Raw genomic sequence first — 20,552 nt, 5'->3', positions numbered from 1 at the left:
TCTCTCACTACTATGTCCTGTCCACAGTAGGAGTTAATCTCCTGTTTTATATTTTGATTGCAGGAATGATTCTTTCTTGCAACTTTGTGCATATTTCCTAGTGGAATATCTTTGCTGTATTTCTTCTTACTCATATTGTGTGGCTTTAAATTTTGCATTCTAATTCTCTTTATTTCAGACCAGGTTTTTTTGTCAATATTTCTTAACAAAATTTCCTATAGACTCAAATAATAAGTGTCTGGTTATGAGTGGGAGTGTTGTCCTGAGGTATGCAGGGAGGTAACTGCTGAGTGCCTTAGACTTACAGTGAAAACTCATAACATTGTTCTTAGCACCTGGCACACAAGAATATTCCAGGATTGGGTCCTGCAGACAGTCAGCATGATAAGGAGGATTAATTCCAGTAAAGGACTAATATCTTTAGTAATGTTGTACTGCTTGTGTTTGCAGAAACAGTTTATAATGATTTTATCTCCTAGATTTTCTTTTCAGTGTTTCAAACTACTACAGCATTGGGAAAACTATTTGTGTATTCCAACCCCAGTACTAAAAACAGGTGAAGTCCTTAGAGAACTAATACAGCAGAGTCCATTGTGTGTGGCATTGTTTTTTTCTTGTTGTTTAAAACAGAATGGTTGAAATAATTATTAAAGCTGCTTTTTTTCTTCACTTTGGTAAGAAGGTCTTGATATTTTAGTGAGCCTTGAGCTGTGACAGAGGCAAACCCCAAATTGTACGTTTCTCTTTAATGGATTTAAAAACAAAAGTCTAGTGGGAAGAGCAACCCCATCTTATCCCATGGAGAAAAAGAAATAAAAACAAAACAAAAACAACAAAGCCTCCCCGCTAAAGCTCCCCCACCAAAAAAATAAAAAAAATAAAAGAAAAAAAAAGAAAAAAAAACCCTAAAAAACCCCCACAAAACAAAACCGAAAAAAAACCCCACGAACGAACCCCCAGCAGCCAAAGCAATGTTTTTCCCCTCTCCTTCAGCCAACTGAAGGCTCTGCTGGGGCTGGCCCGGCTGTGTTTGGTGGTACCGAAGGTGGGATGCAGGAGGCGCAGCCCCAGCGCTCCGGGCCAGGGCGGTGCTGCCGCCGGCGCTGCCGGCCGCGGTGGGACGGAGCGGAGAACAGCGGGAAGGCTCTGATCTCAGCCTTTCCCGGCCTTTCCCGGCCTTTCCCATCCTTTCCCGTCCTTTCCCATCCTTTCCCATCCTTTCCCATCCTTTCCCGGCCCTTCCCTGCCCGCATCCCCCGGCAGGTCCCGGCCGGACTCGGGGCAGAGCTCCATGGCCCCTCCGCGCAGCCAGCGGGGCTCGGCTTTTCTCCCCTTCCTTTTCTCTTCCCCTTCCTTTTCTCTTCCCCTTCCTTTTCTCTTCCCCTTCCTTTTCTCTTCCCCTTCCTTTTCTCTTCCCCTTCCTTTTCTCTTCCCCTTCCTTTTCTCTTCCCCTTCCTTTTCTCTTCCCCGTCCTTTTCTCCAGCGCACGGGCGGCTTGAAAATCGGAAATTATCTTAATTAAATGTTTTCTGTACAGAAACAAGCGGGCCCTTTTTGTGCGCGGGGCGAAGGCAGCAGACCTTATCACAAAAGACAAAAGCAAATATTTATCAGGGAACAAAAGATGTCCACGGCTGCTTGCAGCGGGGGAGATTTTTCTCTCTCTCCCGGCGAAGATGTTTAACAGTGTAAGATGTTTATCGGGACTCCTTGTTGAAATTCTTTGTCTCCCTGCAAGATCTACAAATGAAACTGTTTTTCTTTCTGTGAAGCACATAATGAAGCCCATGAGTTAAACTGCAGAGAATGCAAACACCTGCTTGTCCCTCTGTTGACTTTGCGTTTCAAGAAGGACTTTTCTGTTCCACATGATAAGGGTTTGGGGCTTGGTTTTGTTTGATTTTTTGTTTATCCTGCATGGAGATAAATGGTCATCTTGCCTGTCTTCACTTTGTGTCACTCCTGATGCAGCATTGTCTCCGTTAATGGAATACCATGTTAAAAGTATTCCTTCTTCAGAATCCTATGTGTCATCAAGTGAATAAGCTATTACATTTTATTGCTTCCCCTGTCTTACTTTATTTTTGTATTTTTTTTGTTTGTTTTTTTTTAATGCTCTGTTTGATGAGCTACATGTCTTACAACTACATTTTCAGACATGAGTGAAAGGGAGGAAGCATTAGAATCCATGTAACCCCTTCCAGCACTTTTGCCTGTTCCTCTTAACTATTTCATACAAGGAAACACAATATTTCAGATGGACTTGAATGCTGATTATCCAGTGGTTTCACACACATTTATCCCTCATACAATAAGAGCTTTAGGTGGTAGTTGAAACGTGCAAACACTTTTATAAGTATTGATCCCCAACAGCTGGGTTATCAGCTACAAAATCTATCATAAAAATTTAAGGTATTATAATATAAATCCCCACTTTCTCCAACTTGTTGATAGACTACTCGTGATTAAATTTATTCACATGGCAAATGTTCAGTCTCATAATAAGCATTTTTAGTTGATGTAATTGCACAGATTTCTTGTACTGGACAACATAACTCATAGTAGTGCCTGCAATCAGTATTTGGGTTTTCTTTTTTATCGTTCATGGGATTTGAGAAATACTTTAAAACACTTTTCCACAACAGCTTAGAAAGGAGCTTTACAGTGACATAGGCTTTTAAGTACAATGCTGGAAAGTAAAAGTACTGTGTCATAACAGAAGTGCTGTAACCAGACAGGGCTTGTCTGGTGTTTTAATATATTTGATAAATATTGGGGGTAGGGGGGATGCCTGGTTCTTCACATGACTATGCTTGTAGATAGTTCTATTTGTCTGGGAAGATATATTCAAAGTGGGACTCCTGGGAGCAAGCACTTGTGGAATTTAAACCTTTCTATTTCATATACATCATTACATTTTAAACAAATAATGAAAAATAAAGCTTTGTATTGGGAAACAGACCAAAGTATGGCTCTTATTTCTTTATTAATGACCATAAAATTTTTCTCAAACTTCTCTGAAACTTCACAGAACTGGTAGTTTTAGAAGAACAATTCCTACATGTGTTTGTAAATTATACAAATCTTAAAGGTATAAGTTTTAATGAAATTAAATTATTTTAGTTCTAATTTGACAGAATAGTTCTTAAAGATGTTCTATGATTCTTTATTTTCATGTGTCTGTTTCAATTCTTATTACATAGCTTGCATTCTATTTTTCTTTTGTTACTGAGTCCAAAGAGTTTATTATTCTCTTGTTAAAGTTGTATAGGGAACCAGTAAATTAGATGGTCTCAGGACTTTCTTAAAACAGGTAAAATTGTATTTTTTATATATTTTTTTCTTTCTCAGTTCAGAGTTTTCTCTTTACCAGAGATAGAGCATGTTCTATGACAGTTTGCAAAATTTCTCTCATACTAAGGCTTTTTGTATTTCTGAAAATACTAGAGTGTGGAAACTAAATACTAATACTAGAGTGTCTCGAAACTAAAAAAATAAATAGAATATATAGTATTATAATTTTTTCATTTCATCAAATAAAATTATTATCTAGGCTACCTTGGACTGAACTACTAGCATTTTCCCAGGACTTTTGGCAGGACAAAAGTACCTCAATAGAGAGAGATTTATTCTTCAGAAACACAGAGTATATTCTGTAGACATATATTTTGTAAAATACTAAATATCATATACTTCTTGACTGCTTTTGCCCTCAAGTTTTCTTCTTAAAGAAAAAAAAACCAAAACAAAACCTGAGACTGCTCCAACTTTCTTTTCTAACAGCACATGCCTTATTTGAGGATTTTATTGTTTTGAGTTTTATAAATACTATAGTGAATTATTTTTTCTGCAGAAGAAGGAAAGTAGAAAGAAGGAGGGAGGAAAAAGCATAACCCACAAGTTCACAGAAAAAGCTCATCCTTTAAGATAACTTACCTTCTTGCTCACTTCTATCTGATACCATACCCATAATATTTTTTATCTATGTATAAAAGAATTTGTAATGGTTAACATGGTCAGCAACACAAAAATAATAAAAAACATACTGCTGTGGAAATAAATTCACTCCAACATTAGGAAGTTATTTGTACAATGGTAATGCATTGTTGCTGGTGATAGCAATGTTGACAATTCTGCGGGGTGGGTGGTGGTAAAAAAAACAAATTTAAAAATTATTTTCCAATGCAAGTAAAGTATTTAAAATAGAAAGGAAAGGATAATAAAATACAAGCATTTTTGGTACAGTTTTGTACAGATGGGACTGTAATTGGTGACATGGGAATAGTATATATACTGAAATATTTGAAATGCTAATTCATTTTTTGCTTCAGTTTTCCAACTGCCAGCTGTAATTATGGATCTCATTTAACAGATGCTAACACAGGGAGTAACTTCACTCCTGGAGTAGCCCCACTGAGACGTGGAAGTGAAGTTAAGGCTCAGGTGCTTCAGCATTGCTGTAGGTACAGCTCTAGGAATTTGTTGAATGCTACTATTAAAGACTGTCTGGTGCCTAGGTTATAAACCATTTGCAATTTGAATATATTTAGTTATACATAAACTAAGTTATGCACTGATATTCTTTATCAAGATAAATGGAGGCCTTTAAATTTAAATTTATCACTGCTTACAATCCTTAAAATTTCATTATTTGTTGACAGAGGTGAATGAATCTGAAGTGGTCTTTAGATCCACAGCGCTCTCATAAAATTTGAGAGATGGATGTGAAATGGTTTATGAAACTATTTCAATTAGTTTTATATTATACTATTTTCCAGTGGGATGCATTATATACAAAGAAGTGTTCTAATAGCAGTAACAGTGTGTCTAAATTTTCTCAAGATTTCTTTTTGAATTTTCAAGAACATCTGAATAAAGCATCTGTTTAAAAGAAGTTCTATACAGTTGGCAGAATGAACTAAAATAAAAACATGGGGCTTTCATCTGTCTTCCCTCTGTGAAAATGATAGCAACACATTAAAGAAAATAAAACTCTCTATTTTATTCTATTTATTGTTAGAATATAAAATCAACTTAATACAGAGAATAAATTTCATTGTTTGTTTGTTGTGTTTCTTTCCTCTTACCAATATTTAAATATATATACAATTATACTTCCATCTTTGTTTACTGGAAGATCTGTATTTCTGTTCAGTGGGAAACACTATATTATTCAATCCATTTTGGAAATTTAATTTTGAACTTTCAGGTCAAATTAAATGTCTTTGTAATAGTAAAATTAAAAATCATTAATATCCTGAATGACTTCAGTCCCATGGGACTTTTTAACAAGGGTTTAGTAGGAATGGATCCAAAAATGTTCTGTATAATATTAACAGAAATTACATTAAATTCTTTTAAATTTCCTGTGCAACAGGAAATATGTTCTTTTTTCTAACACTTTCTGGCTGTTGAACAATTCTTCAAGAATTTGTAATAGTGATACAATTTTGTAAATTTTGGGACAGGGTAATATTTTTTCCTTCACTGTAAGGACATAAAATCATTACAGGACAAAGAAGTAAAACCCCTGAAGGAATCCACTAGACAGTAGAACAAATCCTTCTCAATTCCTGAAAAGGAACTAAGCTTATTAGGTTGTGGCTTTTGTTGTGGCCTTTGTTGTTGTTGTTATTGTTATTGTTAATATTAATATTATTTTCCAAAGTGATTTTAAGATGCTTTAAAGGTTAATGAGAAAATAAAAAGCACATTTTGAAGCAACTTCTGGGTGCTTCAGAATAATTAAGAGCCTGGATCTGTCCTTCTTTTTGAAACTTAAACTTTGGGCAAAAGTGTTTTTGCATTTGTTCAGATGCCTTTTTTCTTCTTGCTTTGAAAGGACTGTAATTGAGTAGGGACTTGCTTTGCTAAGCACTAATAGAAGTGTATTTATAAAAGAGATTACAAAAGATTGTTGTTTCAGATTTTCTAAGTTATTCAGTCATTATTTTTAAATGTTTTTGCTCTTCTTATTAAAGTGCAAAAAATTAGGGTGTGAGTGATGCAGTACTTAGAAGGTTAAGGTGGATTTTCAGGCTGAATGCAAAAGCAATAAAAAGTATAACAGGAAACTTCATCTTGCTTCACATTAATGTTCAGGGCCAGACCATAACTATGGGAAAGATAACAGAGTGGGATGTAATTTGCTGTCTGTGCTAATGTGGCTTTTTTTGAAAGATACAACATACTATCTATTTAAGCATTAATAAGGATTAAGTAAAACAAACAAACATACAAACAAAAACCAACAAAAAAAATCCTTGCTTTGTCAACCAGTGAAATTTATTTGCTTGATTTTTTCATGCATTTTCCAAGATGGTTTCCTGTGCAAATTCAGAGATGGAACTGAGGTGGCTAATTCACATAGTTTTGTGGAAGATTATCCTCCCTATATTGCAAGTTATTATTTTGATACTTAGTTGTTAGAGCCAAAAAATTACAGGAGAGATCTTCATCTCACCGCTGTGCTTTGGTTTATACCGTCATGTTTGTTTTCTTGGTGTGTGAGTGGGAGGTGGCAGCAGTTTAATCAAGTCAGTGTATGATGGGAGGTTTTAGCCTTTCACTAATTCCTTGAGGAGAAGGACCAATCCCCTACCTGCAGCATATGGATACAAAATGCAGAAGAGTACTCAGCTCTTGGGTAGAATTCCAAACCAGCAGTGGCCTATTCAGACCAGAAGGGAAGAGCCTCTGTGTGGAATTTTGGAATGACCTTAAAACTCCAGGAAAACGAGTGGATGGTTTTGGTGAATAGGCAGGAAGCCAGGGCAGGAGAAATTCCAAGGTGTTTGCCTAGCTGTGAGGAGGACTTTGTTTTTAATGATGGAAATGGAACAACAAAACAGGAAGGATTCAGGCATTTGTTTTCTCTCTAGCCTGAGTAGTACCAGAAAGGTGTTTCTGCTTTGTATGCAACATCAGGAACAGAATAAATGTATTTGGTTTAAGGATGTCACTAGTAGGTCTGTTGAAGTGAAAGATGTTTGTTAAAAAACTGCATGTTGTGGACAAAATTAGTTTTGAATTGATTTGTTTTCAAATTGGTTTAGCCATTCAGATTCAATTTTTTCTATGACATTGAGGGGTTTCTAGACAACTCTTTCCTGAATAACACTGTGGAGCTCTTTGGCATTATACCCAAATTAGCAGCATGCTGCGTCATTAAAAAATAAAAGAGCTGCAATTTTTTCTTGGTGTAGGTTTCTGCAAAGCAATAAAAGACTCCCTATGTTGATTGCAAATATTGTAAAGTGTTTACTTTCCTCTATAAACTTGGAGCATTTCATGTTTGGATATATTGTATGTGGCCTCTTAAGACCTTTTCCATTGTTCTGCTTGTATCTTGTTCAAGGGTTTCAGGTCTCATGCAAGAGAGATTTTTTGAAGGACAGTGTGCCCTGCAGGAAAAGCAAAGGCAATGAAGGTATTTGTAGGCAGGATACACATACATTAGAAATCTTGCCTTTAGTTAAAACTACTCTGTTAGTGTTGCAGTTTTCCAGTGCCTTCATTTCTCCATATTTTAAAAAGGAATAAAATTGACCTAGCATACAAACTACTAGTGTTGTTTTTATTGCTACATTGAAATACTGGAATCTATTTGTTCTGTGAGATTTGTTAATTATTAGACCAAACACAAGTTTCTCTTTTTCCAGTTCTAATGTTTATTCAGAGAAATCTCTAAGCTTCATACACAGAAGGTGTTTCCACTTCTCAAAATTATTAATTTAAGAACCCCATGTAAGTTCCCGGTGAGGTCTGTGCACACCAAACCTCTTCCTGCATAATCCCATATGACCATGAAACTTTCCCAACCAGAAACTTAAGGTCCTATGAGATGTAAAATGGTTTACAGCTGGCTAAAATCTTATTAGAAGTATTGTTAAAAATGCCTTTTGCTGGCTCTGTAATAGAGGAAAAGATGAACTGTCCCTGCCTTGGGCAGGAGAGGAACTGGCACTGGACTTGGTCTGTGGGGAGTGCTTTTCTCAAGTATTAGACTTTGGCTACTCACTGGAGCTGGATGGAAGTCAAGAATTTATTTTTATTAAATAGTTTTGTGCTATTTTATCTCACTTTTGAATTTTGTTGCAACAGAAGCAAGGTTTTCATGCCTTTTGGTGTAGCACATGGATAAAGGGTGTAGCACATGGGAACAGGAAAAGCCATCATGGAATAGCTGGTGGACTGGAATCCCATCCTGTTCATGCTACCTACTGTGCAGGACCAGGACAGGGATATAGATCTGAATCACCAATTATGTTTTCTTTTCTGAAAATGAAGAAGTTCTACTTTATAAAATATGTTCTTAAGAAATGCTCATTCTTTTACTTAACTGTTTATTTTTACTGGTTCATCGTTGGTAGCATTCAGTGGATTGTTTTCATGTCATATCCTACTCCTATGCAGGATTATTTTCAAGTTATCATTTGTGTTGAGTAACACACAATTTCAGAAAGAATTGACATTTAAGAAAAATAGAAATATGAGTGCTAATGTTCTTAATGTGAAATTCTAGAGGCAGTTAGTAAGAATATTTAATCAACCATTAAATAATCAATAGTTACTAGTTCATAGAAGGTTTATCAAAATTTTAATTTATTTACTTCAAGGACATTGGGAAATATAATTTTCAACAGCCTTAAGGAGTTAGAGGTCTCACTCCCATTGAATTTAAAAGTAATTTGAACATTTTATTACCTCAGGCTTCCTTAATAATCCCAGCATGCACAGATTGCATCTATTATTCTTTTACCACTGAAAGCAGTGAATTATGGTTTCTAGATTTCTAGTTCTTCATAAATACATGGATCTGGATAACAAGAAAGAAATGAAACATTCTCAGGTAAACTTGGAATTCTTAGAAAGCTTTGTAGAGGGACTTTTAAATATTGCATAATGAATAAATTCAGTTTTTGATTTTTCTTCTTGCTTGTCTTTAGGGTCCATCTAATCCTGTGAAAAAGACCATGTGTTAAGGACCTCATTTTCATTTTTGTTAGTTGCATAATTTAGATGAAAATTCCTTTTACTGGGAAAGATTGATGACATGAAGACTCTTTACTGATTTATTTTTTTTTTGTATTCGTTTTGCCAACAAAAAAAGTCCTTGCCATCTCTGTCTCTCTCTAGATATCTAAATTTATCTTTGGACTGTTATCTTGAATTGCTCTGGAACATATTCAGACTAACTTAATAGTCAATTGTTATTTTTATTTTATTTTATTATATTCAGTTAGTCTAAATTTTCTGGGAAAAACCTTTTCAGTGAATACAATTTTCTGAGTATATTTGTTACCTTCACTTTTACTATCATATGGCTAATAATTCAGCCACCTTTCTCAACTCCTCAACATTTATGGCTTCTAGGTTATCCATAGTCTTCCTTCACTTCAGAAGCAGTTCATCTGGATCCATGTGAAAGACACTTGCAGAAAAAAAAATGTATTATTATGCTTCACGTTTCGGAGCAAATGAACCAGTTTCATTTCAGATGAAACAAATGTGGGGGATTTTCCCCAGTGAGGCATTCAAACCACTGAGGTAAACTAAAGTTAAATGTTCATGGCATGGGCATCAGGTCCTCAGTACCAAGATGTAGCCAGAATCACCCTGTAACCTGGCAGGTGGAGCTTTTCCTTGAAAAGGGGCTTGTGTGTATTGACCTCTTCATGCACAGGAAAGAAATGGCTTAACCATAATACTGTCTGAGCAACTGGTCTAAGAGTCTATATCTGTATTTAAAATAAGAAAAAAAGATTTGGAGGAATGAGCCAACAGCACTGTCCTTCCCCTTCCATGGTTAGCATGACTTGTAAAGTAAAACTGGTCAGGTGTAAGGAAACACTGCTGAAATCTGTCCCCTCTACGTCATCTCCTGAAAAAAGGTGCCCCCTGCAGTTCTGAGAAAAGCGTATGAGAGGTAGGATTAAGTCATGTGTTTAGTATTCCCTATTGCCCAATTGGACACAGTGATCTGTTAACATGCTGAGGACTTTCATACTGTCTTCTTCCCTCCCTTCCAATCTCCCTTCCAATCTCCCTTCCAATCTTCCTTCCAATCTCCCTTCCAATCTCCCTCTCTTCCTTCCCCCCTCTGTCCCATCCAGCCTTTACTTCTGATCGAGTATTGCTGAAGGACAGAAAGGAGGAGTCCTTGCCCTTTTCCCCAGGCTGAGACAAGCTCTTCCATACCTGGCCATGGGATGTGCAGAAACATCCCAGCTCCAGCTTGTTTGGCCTCCTGGGAATCCGACTGGCAGGTGAGGTGACACGACTTTCTGTGCCATCCTGGGATTTCAGGATGTTTGCGCTCCTACGGGATGAGTGGGAGGTGAGTTGAGGGTCAGACTCCAGATTTAGAAATGCACAGTACTAGTCAGAAAACAGCCTTTGTCTCTGAAGATTGTAAATACTCCTGAGAAACGGTAGAATAGGAACAGCCCATCGTTAGCAGGCAGTAGGATGAGATCTGTGGGGAGGGCAGTTTTCTCCCATCAGGAGATGGAATGCATGGATAGGGAACAACTGTGCCAGGATGGGAATCTGCTGTGGTAAGCCAGAAGTTCCATCACCAGATTCTATCATGTAGAAACCCTTAAAAATTCCTAAGTACCCTTCCATCTGCTCTGCTCCACAGTTCAAACTAAAACATGCTGCAGGAAACTGTCCATCTTGTCAGAAGCTGGCATTTTTGAAAGCAAAAAGTAATAATATAAGAATGATCTGTCTCTTGAGAAACATTTCCTTTTGATGACTAGATAACAGTAGAATAATAGAGACCTCTCAAAGCATTTATGCAAAGACATTTATTATGAAGCCCCAAATATTGTCTAAATTCCAAAGGCAAGATTGGGGTGCTTTAACTTCCTCTGTTTGTCCTGTGGTTTGTGTATCACAAGACAACAGCTGTAGATCAGAGGACAGACATGCTCCTGGCAAGTGATGGGTGTTTGTGAGCAGGAACTTCCTGGGAGATATCGACTGGGTCATGGGCAGCTGCTCGGAAATTTGTTAAGTAATCTATCTAATATGTCCAAGGAGTAGCACACCCGAATCAATCCATCCAAATGCCTCAGGAATATCAATAAAGAGATAATAAATTTGATAATTCTCTGTGATTTGCTCTGGTGTGAAGCTACTGGGGAAGCCTTGTACAATATGAAGATTAATTCTAGTACACATTTGTTAGGGTGACAAATGTTCCGTGCCAGAACGGTGGCTGGTGAAAAATTCATTTCAAATTAATTTCAAACTTTATTTTCTGCAATAATCTACTGTCATAAAACTGAATGGCAACAAATGGCAACAAATGGCAATTGCTGAGGATGTTTTCAAAAGGGAACTAGGCCCCAGGTTTACAGAATTAGTTTTCCAGGTTTTTATTTTTTTCTTTTGTGGATCTCCCACTTAATTTCTGTTCACCAAAAAAACATTTCTAAATTTTAAACCATAGTAATGATAACAATAAAGCATTAAGTATAACATAATAAATACAAAGCCTAAAGAGGTAATAAATATATATATATAGTTAATATCCTACCCCAATTATGTACATTAATTCTAAGTCCTTTGCGAGAAGGAAGAAAAAATGTCCCATCAGGCACAGTCCTGAAAGTCAATTTTTTTTGTTTCCTTTGACTGTAGGTATAAAATCAAATATTTAGTCTAGAAATTATGTCATATATATTATAGACTAATTACATAAATCTATAATTTATTTACTGTATTTTCCATTTCTCAAACACCTTTAGGAAAGAATCCCAGCTCTTCTGTTTCTGACTTAATGGTGTGAGAGAAGTGACATTTCTCAGGGAAAACTGTCACTCTAGGAATTCTTTTTAAATATTTAATATTTTAAATAGGATTTTTTTTAATTCAGAATTTGTGACCTTCATTCTAAAATTTTTCTAAATTGCCTGCTTCTTTTCAAATTAACTCCATATTCTTTGAAGATCTCAAGACTGGTACTTTAGCCATCTATGTCTTGGTTAGTGAAAGAAATTCATATTTGTTTTGAAAATAAAGAGCACAGAGTAGGAGTTGAGGTTTCAGTTTACAAAAATAAAAGGTAAGCAACTATCAATTCAAACAAAATGCTATTTTCACAATTTGAGTCTGCTAAATTTGGCATTTGGATCATATCATGTTTAAAACTTTATAGATTTTTTTTTTTTCCTATATTCCTAACTTTGTGCTGGACAAAAGTCTGACTGTGCCTTAAAATCAAACAGAATACTCTTTGTCCCCTTTGTTCATACCACTATCCCATCATAGTATCTTCCTTTTATAAACCTAGATAAGGAAAAATTTATGTTGAAAGCAAAGCAGATGATGGAATGCAAGCATCCCCCACCGCTTTGTCAGTGAAGTCTTGTTCCTCAGAATCACAGGCTCTGCTGATGCCACTTCCTAGGCTCTTCCACAAGGACTTGGAAAAGAGCAAAAGCCCTACAATGCCTCAGAATATTAATTTATCCCCATTTTATACACAATTTTTCAGGCAGACCTGTGACCTTTCTTTGCTGCACACTTTGGAAAAAGTGCAGCCTCTCTCCCTCAGGTGCAGGTGAGAAGCTGCAGGGAACACAGTGTTGAGGGTTCACCTCTCCAAGAGAACACCTAATACAGGATGGGGTCACAATATGGTTTGAAGTCAGAAAACTGGGAGTTGGGAGCAGAACCTTACTGAATCTTTCTTTTAGAAAATGGTTCAAACAATGGAATTCTTAGGCAAAGCTTGAAGAGTGTATTTAACTTTTATTTTGGTGTGGAAGGCCATGGACATTACCTTAGATAAGAGGTTCTTCCCATTCCCTGTCTAAGGGAAGAACTGTAATAGCATTTAGCATTTAATGTCTCAGTATCATAAAATTTTGTTTTGGTGTTTTTTCCTCTCCCATGAGTTCTGTTGTCTCTCAAGGAATTTGGAGTTGTTTTGCTTTAGGAACAAAATTTTGATTCTTATTGTAGTTCTTCTGACATCCCACAAGATACTGATTTCAGAGAGGTCTTTTGTAGTCCCTTATTAAAGACTTACACTTTATAATTTTGAACTTTTAACTTATAGCTTCTTATTCTATGGACTTTGATCCATCTTCATAATTCATATATTAAATGTCAAATTTGCTCAACTATGAAGTAGAGAATGCTGGTGGTAGACCTCATTTCAGCATATTCAAAGTGGATTTGACCTAAGTTCCCAGACACAGATGAATTTGTATCAGTAATTCTTCATAACTGCTTTTCCCCCAAAAGGTCTGATTTATGGTATAAGTACAGGTTTCGGGTTATGCTGTGCTTTTTTATTAAGAGTGACTTTCACTGTGAATGTGAGTAAGGACATCAGGTTATGCAAAGTGCTAATAAAGGAGAATGGCCTACTGTGCTGTGAGTTTTATATTGAATGGCTACCACTTGAGGGACTGAAATTTCCATTTAGTTGTTAAGCCACATAGCAAAAAAAACCACCAGTGCCTGATGGCATTAAAATATGTATTTTAAAGGCTAGGAATGTTAGACAAAATGTCATTGAAACCCAAGAATTTTACTTGTGTGTGGTTTGTGTGTGGAGATATCTGTGTATGCTAATAAAGAAAACTAATTAGAAGTGTTTCAGGCTTGTTTTCATGTTTGAAACTCATCTTCACTGTGTCTGTGTCTGATGGTTTGAGCCATGGGTCTCTTGTGGTTTAGTCTTGATTCCATGTAAGCAGATGACAAACATGTTGGGACCAGTGTTATTTAATATCTTCATTACTGACATGGACAAAGGGATTGAGTGCAGCCTCAGCAGGTTTTGCAGATGACACCAAGCTGAGTTGTGTGGGTGACACTCCTGAAGGATGGATGCCATCCAGAGGGACCTGGACAAGCCCAAGCAGTGGCCCATGGGAATCTCATGAGGTTTAACAGATCAAGTCCAAGCACCTGGGACAGGACAACCCTTGGTACCAATCCAGGCTGGGCATGAGCAGCCCCAGAGCAGCCCTGGGAGAAGGACTTGGGGGTGCTGGTGATGAGAGGCTGGACATGGCCCGGCCGTGTGCGCTGGGAGCCCAGGAACTCCCCCGTGTGCTGGGCTGCATCCAGAGCCCCGTGGGCAGCAGGGCAGGGAGGGGATTCTGCCCCTCTGCCCCTCTCTGCTCAGACCCCACCTGCAGGGCTGCATCCAGCCCTGGGCTCCCAGCACAGGAAGGACAGGGAGCTGCTGGAGCTGGGCCAGAGGAGACACCGAGGGGATCAGAGGGATGGAGCAGCTCTGCCATGAGGAATGGCTGAGAGAACTGGGATTGTTCAGCCTGGAAGAAAGAACGGTTTGGGGTGACCAAATTGTGACCTTCCTGAAGGGAGCCCACAGGAAAGATGGAGAGAAACTATTTACAGGGCCCTGGAATGACAGGACTAGGAGGAATGCATTCAAACTTACAAAGAACAGTTTTAAATTAGATATTAGAAATAAATTATTTACTGTGAGGGTTGTGAGGCCCTGGCACAGGTTGACAAGAGTAGCTGTGGCTGCCTCACTCCTGGAAGTGTTCCAGGCCAGGTTGGATGGGGTCTGAGCAACCTGGTCTAGTGCATGGTGCCCCTGCCCATGGCAGGGGGTTGGAACCAGATGATCTTTAAGGTCCCTTTCCAACCCAGGCCATTCTATGATTCTATGATAAGTTAACATTTGAGATTCATGAAATGGATTTATATTATATTAGGATCATTAGCTTTGTATTTGTGCATACCTAAAATATGTACTACTTTCAACTGAAAGAGTAATTTATCTTGTAGAAATAGTTTTTAATTTCAGATAAATCAATTATAAGGAAAAATATTTTATTTCTATTCTGTTACCAGACATCTAATTTACAAATTTCTTAGAACAGATTATTTAAAAATATTTATTTTATGTCTTCAATCATGGAAAGAATTTCAAATTAAAAAAGACACTGCTGCAAGATATTTTCTCCTGGTCTTAAAATGATATAATTTAAGTCTGGTCTGCATCCCTTTAATTAAAACAGGGTGCTTGTGGTGTTCTGCTACTCCAGATAAAGAGGGCAAGAGAGATATGAAGTAATTTGTACTTAATAAAATAAAGTATTAAATTAATCTCTTGTGAATTTGATTGTCACTCTACTGAAGTTGTGCATATTTACAAACTATCTTGAATTTGTTTCAAAATTTTGAAAAGATAATGCCTGAAGAAAATGTTTACACATTTTGTATTATTTTTTTTTTTTAAACTGGCTTTGTCTGTCTTGGGGTCTCAGCTTGCACTAAAATAATCAGCCCCTCCCAATCCAATTTCCCTTTCTTTGTGTGTTCATATTGATTGTATACAAGTCTGTGTGGATTTAGGAGCAGTTTCCACTTCAGTTAATGCATTATCAGAAAAATTAATGAAATTCCAGTTATGTCACCATCAATTTGAACATAGATCTCTTTACTTTACTTTTGTCTAATTCTACAGTGCTTGTCTTCACACTTCTGCAATTAGGTGGTGGAGTCACCATCCCTTGAGGTGTTCAAGATGCAGCTGGACATGGCACTCAGTGCCATGGTCTTGTTGAAAAAGTGGTGATTAATTTTCCATCATAAATTATTTTGTGGGATATTTTGAAACTGTTATCATGGTAGTCAACATTGTATTGTAAACTGAATACTTGGAAAATACATGAAAGTTTACAAATTTTTACTTGTCTTTACTTCTAAACTGTTATAATCTTTCTACTTCTAAATGGTGAAATTCAGTTTTTCAAAGAAAGGCACTTTATTTATTATATTTGTAAATAAAATCCATAAAAATATGGCTTGAACTCTAGAAGTTGAGTTTGCCAGCTTGAGGAGGGGGGAAGGTTTTTTGTTTGTTTCTCCATTTGTTTTTGTTGTTTTTCTAATTATTTTTTCTTTACTGAACAAGGGTGACTTGAATTAAAATAATCTTGGAATTATACAGTGCACTGTTTTTACAGAGTCTTTGTTTCTAAAAGAACTGTGATGTGTTTTTATTTTACAGGACTGGAAAGAAACATTTTCCACAGATGTCAGCATCTGTCTGCTGTGATGCTCTACTCTGAGTGATGCCAGATTCAGCACTGAGTAGTGCTGGCAAAGGAGAGCGGCTTCTCAGAATGAGGTAGGTTTCATTCTCTTCCACAAGGCCTGATGAAGTTCTTCACAGTCACTTTTCTGTTTAATATAAGTGAATTCAGACAGGTATTCCAAGTCTGACTTCACCTTGACTTGCCATTTGTTTTGGTGGCTTCCTCAGTGTTGGTATTTACCCAACAGAGTAATTAATGAGTCCAGGTGTTGTTGTGGGCTGCAATATTCCAAGAGCTCTCATTCGTGTCAAAGTTTTGTTCCAAAGCATTCTTGGGCTGCTGTGACTGTTACCTGTGACTAAAGGTACACTCTGAAGTCCCTGTGCATGTGTCATCAGAAAGAGCATGTCTTAGTCAGCCTTCCACAGCCAAGATTATTTCCTAACAGAATGGTTTCAGGAGAGTGATTTGAGGAAGGTTTGCCTACTATTATTATTATTATTGTTGTTGTTGTTGTTGTTGTTATAACAATAATAATAACTGCACTCTGTCAAAGTGCAGTGCAATGAATAGGTACTGTGTAAAGGCCTTGGTTCTCTTTTACTATTTTCTCACTGGTGATAAAAGACATATTGAGGTGAGAGTTTGTTACTTAAACATGGCAGTGGTAAATATGACACAAAACACGCAATAGACCCACAGCCATCTGGAATGGCAGCTGAGCCCTTGGCAGGATTCTGTAGAGTATGCAAAATGCATGAGTTGCCTATGCTTAGCAGTCCTATCCTATATGTTAGATTTCTCTTTCAGGAAACTGTAAAAACTGGTTCAGTTTGGGTTGTGATAGACTATAATCCCAAGGTGATGTTGGAAATGAGGGTACCAGGAGACCTGCAAGGAGAGAAGGGTTGAAACAAAGCAAGTAAAGAAACGACTAGGAAGGTGTTGGACAATAAGGGGGGGCTTAATTTATCTTAGTTTTCATTGACTGCTTTTCCTACTTTTACTCTTCATGAGCTAGAAACCTTCAAGTGAGTGACACCTTTTCTGAGCTGTTCTGTCGTGCATTATTTCATAAAAATAAATGTATTAATTGCTCTATGCTGTACTGCATCCCCTCATTGTGTACCAAGTGTAAGGAAAAATATTACGGTCGGTATCTGACATGTGGAACTAATTTGCCTCTGTTGGAGTTCAAGGAGAGGGCTATTACAGTGGATGAAAACATTAGGAATTACAGGCACCTCACCTCACAATGCTTCACTTTTAGTTTACATTTCAGGTGATATACTATGGATAGAATATGGGGACCATGTCCTGGCCCCATTGAAACCAGTAGGAGTTTTTCTCTTAATTTCAACTAGGCCATGACTCTGGGAATCTCTTCTGGCTCCTGGTGAAAGATTTGTTCTATTCCTGCCCTTAACTAGACCTCCTCTGAGGATTTAGTTTCTAATATTGCTACCAAATCTGCTTCTTTGGTATTAAGTCTCTCCTATTAAAGTTTATTTGTACTTGATTTGGAATATCCTGTGCTTGAAGGAAAACATGTTTCTATACCTATGTTTTTCTGTCCTTAAATATGACAGTATCATCATGGGTAATTATAGACTGAATCTCAGGAAATAATATCTGATGAAAAGATAAAGGACTTCAGAACAATTTACCAAGGGATAGGGTGGCAATCCTACAGGTAAGATATGATTATGCAAGAACTGCAAGATACAAAGCTTAACTCTGAGAGGAAGACTAGATCACTTAATAGCTCTTTAATATCATCAGTTTCTATGACTGCAAATTCTTTCATAAGCATATTGTGGATTTTCCCCTTACTACCAGTTGGGATTTGATAAGTTTATCTTTGTCCACGGATGAAAAGATGTACTTTAGTATTATTCTTGCTATAGTAATAGATTCTTTCACACTCCTACAGGTAGAGCATGTGCTGCCCACAGGTCATTCATAACTTATAAATTCTTTGACTAAAGAGCACCAGAATTCTTATTTTCTGCATAATATATATAGGTTTTTTTTCCTATCAGCTTATCAGTGGAGCCCTTTGCTCTAATATTATTGTATAGCACAGGCATAAGAGTATATTAAAATTGTTGTGTGACATATGAAGTTAAATTTTGATTGTCAAAAACATGAATGCTACACCAAAGCTATTTCTGACTAAGATATTTTCTTAATGCAAGTATTATATGCTTCTGAAAAAGGGGCAGATATGAAATTCTGAGTGTGCTCTCAGCTGATATCTGGTTTATCTGTTTCAATATCTCAGGTTCATCAGCTCCTACTGTAAGTTTCCTTCTATTGGTGTACCTTGTTTTAGGAATTTTACAATGTTTTTCACTAGAAATCTCTCCCATTTTGGGCTGGGTTTTAAGAGGTACACGGTTTATGCAGTGTATGTGTCCATATGCATCTATATGCTCTGTTGGGGGTTTGAAGCTGAGTGGCAGAGATATTAAAAATCTCTTCTGCATGTTCCAGGCCATGTGAATGTTGTGTTATGCTTTGTTACACAAAGTTATGCTGCTAAGGAAGGCCATGAAGGTGTTAAACCATTTTTTTGCCAAGTCCTATGGTGCTAATTTACCATTTTCTGCTCCCTGAATTTTGCACCATTCCTTTAAATCTGTGTAAAGACATATTTTGCGTCTTGAACTCCTTTGCCTTTACTCATATCGATAAATATCCTGGCTCTGGCACTGCCTCATGTCTAAGATGGTTAATATTACAGAAAGGATGGGAATAAAGTATTTTTGCCAGTCATGATGTCTGTCCACAATGGGTGTTGCTGCATTTAGTTCCCTGTGCTCTTCCTGGTGTCATTGTCACCTTCTGTACTGAGCTGTGAGAGATGTTTAGGGCAGTCGTGTTGAGTACATTTATATTATACAAGTAATGAACCAAAATATTGAGTCTTGCTTCTTCCTGTTACTTTTGGATCAACTCAATGAATCAGTATTAATATTTTGCTTTGTTAATTAACCTGCTAAAGCAAACCACTTATTCTCCTGAAAGACTACTGAGAAAACCAGAACCCAGTCTTCTCCTCACAGCTGATCCAGATGGTCAAGAATTTGAAATATCCTGTAGGTATAGCCCTACACTAATTTGTAAAAAATGTAGTATAAATGAATCAAATTTTTAATACAAGACTTCATAGTGATAAGAATGTTTGATGGAGGGAAAATGATTCCTTGCAATTTGTAACTTGGGGAACACAATCCATTTTACTCCTTTTTCTGTATAATACAAAGAGTTCATCTGTTGCACACTGTTCATTTTTAATTAAACATTTTATCATAGCACAGCCTTTTATTGACATTCCTCATAATAGAGCTGATAAGATCTTGACCTACTCTTCAATACAGCAATGTATAACTCAATACCCTGGCACACACTGTTCCCCTCAGAATTAAATACATGATTTTCTGATTTAATTTTAAAATCTTATGCACTTTGGGTCCCATTTATTTACTTTAACTTCCTTAGGTTTATGCTCCTTTTGACTTAGCCTTTTAGATGCAACCATTTCTTGGGCCATCACTCCTGTTTGCCCAAACCTTTAGCTAGCTGGACCACTTTATTGTCTTTTTCTCCTTTCTTTAATTTCTTTTTTAGAAAGTGTCTAAATTTCAATAATAAGAGGTGATTTATCACCTAATCATGTTTCCTACTGTACCTTTTGTGTACAATTTTGATTAAATGTGCAAACTTTACTCACTATTGCCTTAGTCACAGGTTTATAGAATTTGGGAGGGATCTGGAGACGTGCTGGCCACAGAGCAGCTTCTTCCTAAAGCACATTTCCAGGGTTTGCTGTTTCCTGCACTGGGTTCTGATATTCCTCTAGATGGGAAAACCAGAATTCTCTAATATTTTTCTGCAGCAAATCGCCCCTTCTAAGTTGAGCACCCACCTTAATCACCTACATTTCTGAGGACCATCAGGTGTTGCAAGACCCTATTTCTCAGTAATCTCCTTGCCTCTTTTTATATCATCTGTGTCAGATGATAGTGACTCAACTGCCCCATGCTTCTCTTTCATTCTTTGCAGTCAGTTTTGCTGTTCATCCTTCTCATACTGCAGGCCTTCCACTGTTCATTCACATCAATGTATATTGATTTGAGCTGATAATTTCAAGATAATTTAATGCCTATTTGAAACTATTTCACATAATAAATTGCAGAAAATGTAGATCTGTCTTGCAATTGAGAAGAGCTTTAAAGAGGGGGGCATACTCAACAGCTGAGGATGTTTTCTGGCACTGTGGCAGAGTTTTTATTCTTTCTTGGTCAGCATAGAAATTTAAAATCACACAGGACCTCTGACAGTAGGAAGTTACCTCGTGCCAGATGTGTATCTTTCAAAGTTAAACCTTCCAACCTCTTTGGTCTTCAACAAGCTCCAAATCTTCATGGATAAATAGGTATGTAATTAATTTAAGTAAGTACTTACTAGATCTCTGAACTAAACCTAGGTTTCTGATTTTTT

The 20,552-nt window shown here is 37.0% G+C and overlaps 1 protein-coding gene across 4 annotated transcripts in view; it reads left to right on the top strand.

Annotated features, from left to right (window-relative positions):
- LOC111941251 (uncharacterized) overlaps positions 1–20,552 on the top strand; it is a 337,983-nt gene that overhangs the window by 143,808 nt on the left and 173,623 nt on the right. For all 4 annotated transcript variants that reach the window (XR_015285175.1, XR_015285176.1, XM_086883483.1 and 1 more), the window contains one exon: positions 16,019–16,138. Coding sequence is in view for 2 of the 4 variants with exons in the window: in XM_086883483.1 (XP_086739609.1) it covers positions 16,083–16,138 (56 nt within the window). In the remaining 2 variants the exon portion in view is untranslated. The remainder of the gene's footprint in view (positions 1–16,018; positions 16,139–20,552) is intronic.

Source organism: Cyanistes caeruleus, chromosome 3 (genome assembly GCF_971803275.1).
Source record: "Cyanistes caeruleus chromosome 3, bCyaCae1.hap1.1, whole genome shotgun sequence".
Taxonomy (NCBI): Eukaryota; Metazoa; Chordata; class Aves; order Passeriformes; family Paridae; genus Cyanistes; species Cyanistes caeruleus.
This window is presented reverse-complemented; position numbering and strand designations above follow the sequence as displayed.